The 12,495-nt window shown below is 52.8% G+C and overlaps 1 protein-coding gene across 6 annotated transcripts in view; it reads right to left on the minus strand.

The window, feature by feature from the left end:
• Positions 1-358: 358 nt before the first annotated feature.
• The window catches only part of LOC147356288 (protein FAM163A), a 102,819-nt gene continuing 90,682 nt past the window's right edge, over positions 359-12,495 (minus strand). For 5 of the 6 annotated variants that reach the window (XM_086343561.1, XM_086343562.1, XM_086343564.1 and 2 more), the window contains exons 2-5: positions 11,022-11,112; positions 5,534-5,554; positions 4,476-4,590; positions 359-3,676 (exon numbers count right to left, since the gene is read on the minus strand). In XM_086343561.1, the coding sequence (XP_086199687.1) occupies positions 3,266-3,676; positions 4,476-4,568 (504 nt within the window). In that variant the 5' untranslated portion in view covers positions 4,569-4,590; positions 5,534-5,554; positions 11,022-11,112 and the 3' untranslated portion in view covers positions 359-3,265. Of the gene's footprint in view, positions 3,677-4,475; positions 4,591-5,533; positions 7,794-11,021; positions 11,113-12,495 lie in introns of those variants that run through there. The other variant, XM_086343565.1, reaches the window with a different exon arrangement.

Consider the following 12,495-nt stretch of genomic DNA (forward strand, 5'->3'; position numbering starts at 1 on the left):
AAACTACAGGGGGGGACACCGGGGCCTGGACAGTGAGGCTTGGGGGGCAGGCTGCTCCCCAGGGAGACTCCCCACCATCGGCCGAAGGCTCCTTCCACCTCAGGGGGCAGCAGCAGCTATGCTTCAATCCCCTTTCCCAACACATGACACATCCCTCCTGGAAGTGAGCTCTGATTAGGGCAAGAAAAGGGATGGGCGGTGGCAGGGGGCACAGCAGAGGGAAGCCGGAAGGGAGAGGAAGCTGGCAGATTTCAGTGCGGAGAAAGGACACTCTGGGCGCTGAGAAGGGGGTGTTCAGTCTTCAGTCCGTGCCCCGCTGCCCCTTCCCCCAGGTAAAGCACTGAGGACCCTGCGGGGGTTTCTATTTCAAATTTCTCCTTTATTTTGGACATTTGCTTGGTTGTGACTCCAAGTTATCAAAGATGCAGGGCAAGAATTCTGTAGCGGGAGCAGTGAAGTGGAGAGAAAACTTGGCGAGAGCAGGGGGTCTCTGTCTCTCCGCTTCCTCTTTAGGGTGCAGTTTGAAAAGTGTCCAAACAGTGTCCCAGAGCACAGACTCGGCGGCCAAAAAGTACAGTGCAGTGGAGTGGGGTGAGCTTCCTCTTCCACAGGCAAGGTCCTCGCAGCTGCTGGGAGGCTGGCGGGCAACCTCGAGGCTGTGCCCGGAGCAGCGTTGCGCAGTCGGGGCAGGGGGAGCCGCGGCCACCATCTCTCCAATGCCCCAAACTCAGATGTTGACTTGTGGGTTGACTGAGGCTGGGGAACCTCTGGGAGGAGAGAGGGACTGCACAAAGATGCTTTTCACTCCAGGATCTCAAAGAATGAGGGCCAAGAAGCACATTAAGAGTTGACTGGGTCTTGACTTCTCTGAAGGTGGGAGGTACTGGAATTTTGGGGGTGAGGAGGGACAGCCCCTGATGTGGTTGTGCAACTGTGGAATCCCGGGGCAGCAAGACACTAGGGCTGGCCATCAGGAGGAGCTAGGGTGGCCAGGCCCAGCAGCTCACATCAACGGGTGTGCTTAGCCCAGGAAGGGCTGTCAGTGGGATGGGTGTGGGGATGTGAAAGCCACTGTCCCTAAGCTGGTCCCTCTGGGCTCTGGGAGACAGAGCTGATTACCCCCACTGAAAGCTGCTTCCTAGTAGCAGAGAACTTGAAGTCACCCAGTAGGAGGGTCAAACGTGTTGGCTTTTTTCTGATGTTAAAATTGTTTTGCCAGCTAACCCTGCAATGTACTGTGGTCTTGGATTCATCAACATGCATCCGTGCACACGGGATCAGGCAGTTGGAAAGTGTATCCAGCCCCCTGCCAGGACTAGGGCGAGAGAGAGTGGTCTGGCTGGCAGGACTTTTCGGGGAATCCTGGTTTCCTGGAGCACTAAAGGGCCTTCAGAGTCCATCTGGGCGAGTCCCATTTCCCTGGAGGAAATGGGGTCTCAGAGGAGATAAGGGACCGGTCCTCAGAGGACCCAGAGTAACCCAAATGTGACCAGACCCTAGGTCCTCTGGTTCTCAACCCAGTTAGCCTTGATTCCAGATTGAGATGCAAGGTGAGAAGTGCCCAGAGGGATGCAAAGGTGTGGCGAATTCTCTTCCCCTTCATGCCTCCCCCAGCTGCACCCTCCCTTTCTCAGATGCAAAAATCAAAATTCAGCAAAAATTGGCCAAGGGGTCTGCTCCCTTCTTGTCCCACACACTGCAATGACTCAAGAGAGGCTGGGGGTTACTAATGCCCTTAGGAGGGGGTGGGCAGCCATCCCTTACATCAACTGGGACACTCATCAGATGCAGCCACACAAACAGCATAAGGCCACAGCTGAGTTATATCTGGGATCTGGACTTGGGGCTGGAGCGACCCAGCAATAAACAGGCCCTCGTTCAGAGACTGAGGGTTGGGTCAGCAGAGGGAGGGTGGCCAGCGTGGAATCTGATTGCTGAGTCAAATCTGCTCCCATCCTCGGAGCCAGCGCTGCCATCCCTGATGGGAAGACGGGGTGCTGGTCTATGGCCTCACGGCTGGATGCCCAGGTAAGATACCGGGTCTCCGGAGGGGCTTCCACGTGGCAGGATCGTTTCACGGGAGACTCCGCAGGCGCTTCCTGTACCCATCAGTGGCTGCTGTGGCTGCCACCCTGATCACCTGTCACTCCTGCTGTCTGGAGGCTGACTTTCTAGCTGTCACATCACTCTTCTGCTCTGTGGTTCCTGAAGGTGGCAGAGCCCTGGTGAGCGCTGGTGATGGTGGTATGTGTGCACACACCTGGTGGTAACAGGCATGTGTGTGTGTGTGTGCACACACACCAGGTGGTGATGTTTGTATACACTTGGTGGTGACAGATGTGTGTGTGTATACACCTGGGAATGCACAGGTCCTTGCAGGGCCGCATCGAGGCACCACACTCAGCGTGGTGGACCAGGGCCCCAGACACCATCGGCAGTCTCTCCTTCACTAAGCTACTCAAACTCTAGTAACAAAACTTGGAAAAGTTTCAACAGCCGGGATAGCTGGTTCCCAAGGCAGAGAAAGAGGATTTGTGGGGAGACAAGGCTAGACATCCATGTTGGGTGCGTTCCCTGCAAATAACCTTATGCCACGGCCTTTAAAGTCTAGTCGCTATGTTCCGTGAGGATGGGGGCAAATACAAGCATGTTCAGGAAGTAGCATCTGTGTTGGAACAGCTACAGGAACTGCAGTCTCTAGGAAGCTGAAGTACAAAACGAGATGGTGAACTAGCTCCTGAATTCATTGTGGCAAGCAAGTCCCGAAAAAGCCCTTCAATCCTTCCCCACCCTTCTCGAGTTCTGCCAAGGCCTCAGGTCTGGCCTCTCCCCTTGCCCTCACCCCCCACTTTCTCCTTTCATCCCCCAAGGACTCTGGAGACCTCCGGAGCCTTTGCTTAGCTTCCCCTGGGCTCCTGCTCGTCTCCTCAGAGTCTGGCAAAGCCAGGGGACAGAGGTAAGTGTGAGGGCTGTGGCCACGCTGGCCTGGCCGGAGAAAAGTCCCAGCAGAGAAACCGGCCAGGCTGCCAACATGACCTGTCAGGCCCCCTTCCTCTGGGCCATGGGGCCAGCCCCTGCCCTGGTTCTCAATGCCCTCAACAGCCTGAATCCAGGTGAGCCTTCCACTGTGGGGCAAGGAGAGCCAGAAAAACTGAGAAGGTCCTTGGCAGGCTGTGGGAGGGGTTGTCCACTGTTCCCATTGATGATCCTGGGTGGGGAGCAGCAGTGTTGGTGTGTGTTGGGAGCGGGTCAGGGGTGAAAGGGGTTACACGTCTGTACTAATAGCCCTTGGATTGGTGAAGGCCTCGCGCCCAGAGCCTGGCCACGTCACCGGGTAACTCTGGGGCGCTGCCACTTGGAGAGATGGAGGTCCCCCCTCCTTGTAGTAGGTGGGAGCAAAGGAGAGCCTCTCGCCTCCGCCCCCGTTGGGCACCATGTCAGCCGTCCGTATGTAAAAGGGGGAGCTGTATGGGGAGCAGGCGGTGCAGTGGCCGGCCACCACCCTGCACGGCTGGCCGCAGGGCTCGCCGGGGACGGGCGCCAGGCTGCCTCGGCCATCCAGAGCCTGGGAGCTGCAGGCATTGCAGGCGGGGCCTCTGGGGTGTGTGGGCAGGTCGTGCTCCTCCTCCCCTTCCTCGTCTGCATCCTCCGCTCTGCTCTTCTTGCAGCAGTAATACTGAGGGGAGAGAGGGGAGGGCTGCCTGAGGGCGGGGTGCTCCCCTCTGAGTATGCGCAGATACCCGCGCCCCTGCTCCGCCGAGGACCCTGCCCAAGCCCTTGGTCAACCCTGGATATATAAGTCAACATCAGGAGCCCACGGTCCACAGCGAAGTCCTCCCAGCCCCGCAAGATCAGTTCTTCTCGCTTCCTCCACCTACTTCCTGTGTATTAACTTCAGGTGTCTGTTGAGAGGCTTCCCAGCTGGCGCTAGGGGTAAAGAACCCACCTGCCAATGCAGGAGACTTAAGAGACGCGGGTTCGATCGCTAGGTGGGAAAGATTTCCTGGAGAAGGAAATGGCAACCCACTCCAGTATTCTTGCCTGGAGAATCCCATGGACAGAGGAGCCTGGCGGGCTACAGTCCATGGGGAAGCAAAGAGTCCGACACGACTGAGCAACTTAGCATGCACGTGGTTGAGAGAGGCGGGGAGGCAGAGAGGGAGGGACATACAGATTCCACTGAGCCCAGGCTGGGGTGCTGGGAGCTGCTTTCAGTCTCCCCACAGCGGTGTCCTTCCCACTAATCCTGAAATCTCAGACCTCTCGGAGACACCACACAAGGAGCCGGTGCTTTCCCAGCTCACTCTCTCGGGTGCCCAGAGTACGCAGGCTGAAGAAAAGCTCCTTTCTGACCACCCTGCAAGGTCCAGCCCCCTCAACATAAGCCTCCCACTTTCTAGGCTTGGGGCTTTGTCGCCTCCACGCTGGGGAAGTGGTTTGCTGGCGGCCTGTGGCCCTGGGCCCCGGGCACTGACCTGGAGCCTACAATAGCACAGGACGGCAATGATGCAGAGGAGGATGACCGTAGCTAGGATTCCGCCAGTGATCACAACTGTTCCCGCTGTCATCCGCCCGACGCCCCATCAAACTCTGCAAAGACACGTGGGGGAGAGGTGAGGGCAGCTGACCTTCCTCAGCTGGAGGCATGGTGGGGAGGGGGGACCTGAGAGCAGGGAGGGCCCCGGGGGTGGGACGCCAGGAGCTTCCTGCAGACTCAGCGGCCAGGCCAGCCTAACCTGGGACTCACAGCTGTGGGAGGGAAGAGAGGCGGAGGAGAGCTGACTGGCGGTGTAATTCTGCTCCCTGTTTCCATCTAGTTTCAAAGGTTCTTGCTGTCTTTCTGCTTTAATTCTCCTCTCCCCACGCCCCCACCCCATGGGACTAAGACACGGAGAATAAATAGCTTCTGTTTCTGAGGGCTTAGCCTGTGTGAGGCACTGTGCTGAGCACGCCCCTGGTTATCTCAGTTAATCTTCAAAATCACCTTTCGAGATAGTTGTTAATTATCCCTGCTTTACTCACAATGAGCTGAGGCTCTACTTGATCTGGCTGAGAGTCCACCCAGCCTGGTTCACCCCCAGTGGCCAGGCTCTTGATCACTGCCCTCTGGGGCACAAACACCCATGGTCCCCAAGCCCTTGACGTAGGTGGAAGGCACAGGGTCTGAGCCTCAGAAGTTCCACTTGGTTCTGCCCTGGCTCCAACCCACACTCATTCGGGTGGCATCTGTCCTCTCTTTCCAACTCATACAGGAAACAAGGGCAAGGTGAGCTCAGAGGGAGCCGGCAGGCACATTCCAGCTCCTGGAAGGTTGGGGAGAGGCTGGGGAGACAAGTCCTGCTAAGGGGGGCTGGGTGGGGCAGAGGCATGCTCTGGATGTGAGGCTGTCTGATGGCTGACTCCCCTTTCAGGTCACTGGACAAAGATTCTCGATCCCCCCAGGCACACAGGGACCAAGGCTGACTCTGCCAATGGAGCAGGAGGATGGGAGGAGACTTGGCATCTTGAGGACAGAATGACCGCAAGCACTTACGTTCATAAAGGGAACGGTGACCTGCAAGACAACAAAAGAGACGGAGATGATGTTAGAAGAGTGTCATCCTGAAAAAGGCCCCAAGGGTTAGCTTAGTCGCTGGGCTCCACCTCACCTCACCCGGCTCTCCCGGGTGCTCTGTCATCAGTAGGCCCACTGGTCCCAGATCTGAGTCTCCAGCTTGCAGCTTGAACCCAATTGTGACAGGCCAAGTCATTACCCTGTCTTCCAGTGGGCGCCCCCACCTCTGCCGACCTCTGAGTTACCGGTTCTACTGGAGCTGCCACAAAGCGTTTTACAGGTTGTTGCTCTCTCAAAGGGCAAGCGGGGGCTGGAACACCAGCTGCTCAGGAAGTCGTGTGGTCCGCTGTGTCCACCTGGGGAAGGGGCGCCTTTCCTCACCCAGAGACACCATCTGCTCTTCACCATTGTGCTCCTGGAGCCTGGCAGGCACCGGCACTGCTTCTAACTCACTCAAAGATGCTCGCAGTGTGGTCTGTGGATCAGTCCAGGCAGCACCTGGGAGCTGGTTAGATACGTAGCATCTCAGGCCCCTCCACCAGCCGAAGGAGTCAGAACGTGTGTTTTAACAAGGCCCCAGGTGATTATCTGCACATTGGAGTTTGACAAGGTTGTGGCGCATTCCCCTAGGTGCCCAGAGTTTCTTCTTTTAAAATGTTTATTTGTTGATAAATAAATAAGCATTTCTTTTTAATGTTTAAAATAAATGTTACCACTCTTCGTTGCTGCACACGGGCTTCCTCCAGGTGCGGTGAGTGAGGACTTGTCTTTGTTGCGGTGCACAGGCTTTTGCTGCCATGGCTTCTCTTACTGCACAGCATGGGCTCCAGGCACACGAGCTTCAGCTCAGCAGTTGTGGCACACAAGCTTAGCTGCTCCGTGGCGTGCGGGATCTTCCTGGACTGGGGATGGAACCTGTGTCCCCTGCATTGGATTCTTGACCACTGGACTACCAGGGAAGTCCTTGCCCAGACTTTCAAATCCTCCAATTATTTGGCTTCTTCCAATCTTCTATTCTTCACAGCAATTATGACTGTATCCCGCATACCTGCACTGGTGCAATGGGTTCCTAAAGGATTTCATTGGTTTTGTCTTCACATCACCTACAGTCAGCCCTTCACCATGCCCTGCACCCCTCTTACTCCAGAGCCTTTCTGGCACCGCGCTGCCTTCAGGACACATTTATCTGGATGCAGACTTAATTTAGACTGAGCTTCAGTGGCTTTTCCCTCCCCGACTTCCCTCCATGCTCACCACCGATTTATTTTCCCCTTCTCACTGTCCATTGTCCTTCCCTGCCCCTCTCACAGGAATCCTCTGCACATCAGATAGTCCCAGTTCTTAAGACACGTATTGCCTAGTGATGAAAAGACACTTAATAAACCTTAAGAACCAGAGATGCACAGACCAGGGGCTGTGAGAACACAGGGGAGGGGGCAGCTACCTACTTGGGGAAAATTTCCAGAGAACATGTTATGTTCCATGAGCAGAGTTCTAAAAGCTGTGTGGGGGCTTGTCCAACAGACAAAGTGCAGAGGGTAGAATGCACAGTCAAGGAGTGTGAAAGAACACAGAGGTAACATACAGTTCTCAGCAATTGTAAGGATCCAGGAAGGCTGGGGTAGGCATGAAGCAGGCAAGGAGATGGGATTTAATGCTTATGGAGACAATGGGGGCTCCTGAAGCGTTTCTGTAGGGGAGACCATAATCTCTCACCTTCTCCATCTGTTTCAATTCTGCCCATCCTTCAGGGCTCTGAGAAGCCTTCCCCAGCTGCCTCATAGTGATGCAATCTCTCTTTCTGCACTTCTGCTGTAACGCCTTTCCATGTGCCACTTTTCAGGTCCTATCTTGGTGCAATGCTTGTCAACTTTCATGTGGGAACATCGTGACTCCTGCACTAATTATGAGTCCTCTGGGGTCAGGAGTTGCATGTTATACTCTATCCTATCCTGAAGCTTTATACATAGTGCCTGGCACACAGCAGGCATTTAATAAAAGTAATCACTTCCCCATATGGGCTTCCCTGGCGGCTCAGATGGTAAAGAATGTGCTTGCAATGCAGGAGACCTGGGTTCGATTCCTGGGTTGGGGAAGATCCCCTGCAGGAGGGCATGGCAACCCACTCTAGTATTCGTGCCTGGAAAAGCCCATGGACAGAGGAGCCTGGCGGGCTTCAGTCCATAGGGTCGCAGAATCCGACACAACTGAGCGACTAACACATACATATATATCCTTCCCCATACGGCGCTTCTTTTACAGGCCTGGCAGTAATGACCCTGATCGACCACCAGAGGGCAGTGTATATCTAGTCACTTGAGTCTCATCTGCAGGCAGAGCATCCTTGTTGGAAACTGGCTTGACTGCTGAAATGTGAGGTGAGCCATGCTTCAGGGTTCATTGGAGCGTTTGTTGGGAGTTGGGGTGAGAAGGTGAACCTCAGCCTTGGGAGGACTTATACACCATCACAACAACATCACTCCTCCTTCTCCTGCTTCACTGGCCTGTTCACCCCTGAGATGGCTCAAAAGACAGAGAGACTCCAGCGACCTGAGGTTGCAGGAGCCAGCAGTGGTCCACTCTCCTGAAAGTCTTGGCCTGGTCCCCCAGGATATGCCCAGGCTGCTTTAGGAAGCAGGGAATTATGAAACCATACAGGGAGAGCATCCTTCCTTCTCTGCCCTCCATGCCTGGCCTCCCTCTTTCAGCACCGTGAAGGCTGCACAGCAGAAGTGGCCTGTAAAGGGGAGCACAGCAGTATAGGCGGAGCCATGGGGCTGAAGGGCCATTCAAAGCCCAAATGTGCCACTTAGCAGGCACCCCATCTTGGAAGCTGGCCTTCTTTTTCATTTGTAAAAGAGAGATTACAAAAAAACGCAGCTTACTAGTATGACCGTGAATAAAACGATTCACATATACAATGGCCCCTTGTAAACTCTAAGATACCCTTCAAACATGGTTATCTGTACAGAAAAGGGAGACCCAGACATTTCGTGACCGCTTAAGTCTGGCCTCACAGTCGTAAACCTAGAAGGGACATGCAGAGTGCATGTGGTCCTGGCCAGCCGCCTGGAGGCTCCGGTCCTGGTGGTGCATAGCATTTCAGTTCTGCGTTTATGGTTTCAGGTGGGCTTGTTTTCTCTTTGCAAATAGATGTAAATACTCACAATAACTCCCTGAACCTAAACAGCTTTCATTCTACAGTTTACTGTAAGTCTGAAATGGCAACCCACTCCAATATTCTTGCCTGGAACATCCCATGGACAGAGGAGCCTGGTAGGCTACAGTCCATGGAGTCTCAAAGAGTCGGACATGACTGAGTGACTTCACTTTCTTTCTTAGTCTTTTCTCCTACATATGAATGCCTTCTATTCTGAGAGCACGATAATTAAGTCCAATTTGCTCGTTAAGTCCCACAAAGTTAGCCTAGGTACTCAACTAACACAACTGGCGATATAGTAGTGTACTGCAATAGGTTTATAATACTTTTCACATAAATAATATGTAAAAACAAACACAAAACATTTTTCATCTTAAACTACACTAGCTTGAAAACTACAGTAGTAAACAGCTGGCATTCAGGGGCTGGCATTTATGGAACAGGCAAGAAGATTACTGACTGGAGGAGGGAGAGGAGATGGGAGATGGTAGAGCTGAAGGACTGTCAACAATAGGAGATGGAGGGCAAGCTACAGTTTCACTCATGCCTGATGTTGATGGCACAGGTTCTGGTTCCTTGCTGGATTCAATTCTATCTGTTGTTCAGTCACTGAGTTGTGTCTGACTCTTTGCAACCCTATGGACTGCAGCACACCAGGCTTCCCTGTCCTTCACTATCTCTTGGAGTTCGCTCAGAGTCATGTCCATGGAGTCAGTGATGCCATCCAACCATCTCATCCTCTATCACCTCTTCTTCTGCCCTCAGTCTTACCCAGCATCAGGGTCTTTTCCAATGAGTAGGCTCTTTGAATCAGGTGGACGAAGTATTGGAGCTTCAGCTTCAGCGTCAGCTCTTTCAATGAATACTCAGGGTCAATTTCCTTTAGGTTTGCTGGTTTGATCTTGCTTTCCAAGGGACTCTCAAGTCTTCTCCAACACCACAGTGTGAAAGCATCAGTTCTTCGGTGCTCAGCCTTCTTTATGGTCTAACTCTCACATCTAAACATGATTACTGGAAAAACCATAGCTTTGACTATACGGACCTTTGTTGGCAAAGTGATGTCTCTGCTGTTTAATATGCTGTCTAGGTTGGTCATAGCTTTTCCTATAAGGAGCAAGTGTCTTTTAATTTCATGGCTGCAGTTACTGTCCAAGGTCAATTTGGAACCCAAGAAAATAAAGTCTGTCACTGTTTCTATTTTTCCCCTATTTGCTATGAAGTGATGGGACCAGATGCCATGATCTTTGTCTTTTGAATGTTGAATTTTAAGCCAGCTTTTTCATTCTCCTCTTTCACCTTCATCAAGAGGTTCTTTAGTTCCTCTTCACTTTCTGCCATAAGGGTGGTGTCATCTGCATATCTGAGGTTATTGATATTTCTCCTGACAACCTTGATTCTAGCTTGTCCTTTATCTAACCCGGCATTTCTCATGATGTACTATGTGTATAAGTTAAATAAACAGGGTGACAATATACAGCCTTGACGTATTCCTTGACCAATTTTGAACCAGTCTGTTGTTCCTTGTCTGGTTGTAACTGTTGCTTCTTGACCTGCATACAGGTTTCTCAGAAGGCAGGTAAGGTGGTCTGGTGTTCCCATCTCTTTAAGAATTTTCCACAGTTGGTTGTGATCCACACAAAGGCTTTAGTGTAGTCAATGAAGCAGATGTTTTTCTGCAATTCCCTTGCTTTTTCTATGATCCAACAAATGTTGTCAATTTGATGTCCAGTTCCTCTGCCTTTTCTAAATCCAGCTTGTACATCTAGTTCTTAGTTCACATACCATTGGAGCCTAGCTTGAAGGATTTTGAGCATGACACTGTGTGAAATGAGTGAAATTGTGTGTAGTTTGAACATTCTTTGGTATTGCCCTTCTTTGGGATTGGAATGAAAACTGACGTTTTCCAGTCCTGTGGCCACAGCTGAGTTTTCCAAATTTGCTGCCATATTGAGTGCAGCACTTTAACAGCATCATGATGATTTGCCTAAAGTCATAATAGCAAATGTCTGAGTCAGGACTGAAGTCAGGACTGAAGGGCCAGTGCTATGGAGTTTCTGCCGCATCTCTTATCTGATTAATTTCCAAGGCTTTGAGAAGAAGGTCCATATGTACCCTCGCAGGGCCTGGACAGAATGGATTCAGTGGGGACCAACTCAGGGGCTGAGGACAGCCAAAGAGAACAAAGGCTGTTGCCAACTGCAGAGCCCCGGGCCCACCCTCTGTGACCAGGACTTTCTGGAGCTCCCTCTCCACCAGCACCTCTCTTCACCCAGGATCCAGGTACCTTCTTCCGTGCCTCACACTTACGTGAACAGCTGGATCAGTGACAGCCCAGTCACGCCGGCTGTGCCTGAGCAGACAGCAGCTGGGGGCGCATCATGGCCAAGGGCATCAGTTCCTGCCAGAGAAGGGAGGGGAAGAAGGTCAGTGAGAGCTGGTGGGGGAGGCTGAGAGGACGGATGGGTGCACTCTGGCATCTGGCTGTGACCCCAGGACTCTGGAGTGGACACCCCCAAGGGGCTTGTTTCCTGACCTCCATGACTGCCTTGGTCTGAGGTCCCCCCAGCCTGAGAACCTAGGCTCAGACCTCTAAGGCCACATCCTATCCTGTCCTTGTTTCCTTCCCTCAGTGTCACTGCCTGGAACTCTCTGCCCAACGCGGCATCAGGACAAGAGCAACCTCCTGCTCTGGGAAGCGAGGCTCAATGGCGGAAGGAAGTCCGGCTCCTCTTTCATGCTCCTGCTGGAGCATGCTGCCCTGTCCCCTGGTGGACGTGTCCCTTTTGGCTGCATAGCCGATCCCTCTCACTCTGGCCCCATATACTTCTTTCCCATCCCCTTACCCCATTCTTTCCTGGAACTGTCTGTATTTCCAGTGCCCAGAGCTGCTCACACCTTTCTCTTACTCCAATACCCTGACTCCTCAGGCCAACGTGCCAACCAGACACTTGGATGGATAAGTTCATGCTGATGGAGGTGGAGGAAGTGAGATCCACCGAGGAATCCAGTGTAGGCAAATTATTGGGCATCCCTTCAAGCCAAAATTCTTTATCCACTCAACCTTATTTAGAGGAGCATCTGGGCCCAACCTAGGAATGGGGTGTTGGGAGCGGTGGGCAGAGGAAGGGTGCCCCGGATGGTGATGCTGGGCTGCTGCTCACTGTCCTGAGGAGAACCTGCTCCACTGGGTGTGTGTTTTCACTAGGGAGGGAACCTAACCATGAATGGGATGTGCTGAGCCACCTTCCACAGGGACAGGGCTGACAACCTCAGGATCTCTGGCTCAGCAGGAAGCTGGAGGTCAAAGCACAGACATTTTCAGGCCTCAAGGACTGCACCCATCTGAGTTCAGCAGGTCTCAGGAACAGAGCTCCCAGAGAAGTTGAGAAGGCAGTTGGTCACCTGCAGAGGTGCTCCATCCCCGCCTCCACCTCCTTCTAGATCTAGGCCTTAACAATGTCTTCAGTGCCTGCCTTGGATGTTCTGGACACTCAGGCTTTCTCTTCTAAAAGATGTTTTCACTCATATGAAAATGTATGTCGTATGTAGCTGGATGTCAGAGTGGGACTCTTCCCACCTAAGTGTTGACTGAGATGCCAATGGGTTGACATCAGAAGACTAAAGTGAATTTGGAAAAGGTCCCTCCTCCCTGGCCATGTGTGGGGAAATATACATGAGGATGCAAATCTGCTTCAGGATTCATGCTGTTGTTCAGTCGCTAAGTCAAGCCAGACTCTTTGTGACCCCATGGACTGCAGCACACCAGGCTTCCCTGTCCTTC

Source organism: Bos grunniens, chromosome 16 (genome assembly GCF_055505025.1).
Source record: "Bos grunniens cultivar Pamir isolate PY7600 chromosome 16, Bosgru_T2T1.0, whole genome shotgun sequence".
NCBI lineage: Eukaryota > Metazoa > Chordata > Mammalia > Artiodactyla > Bovidae > Bos > Bos grunniens.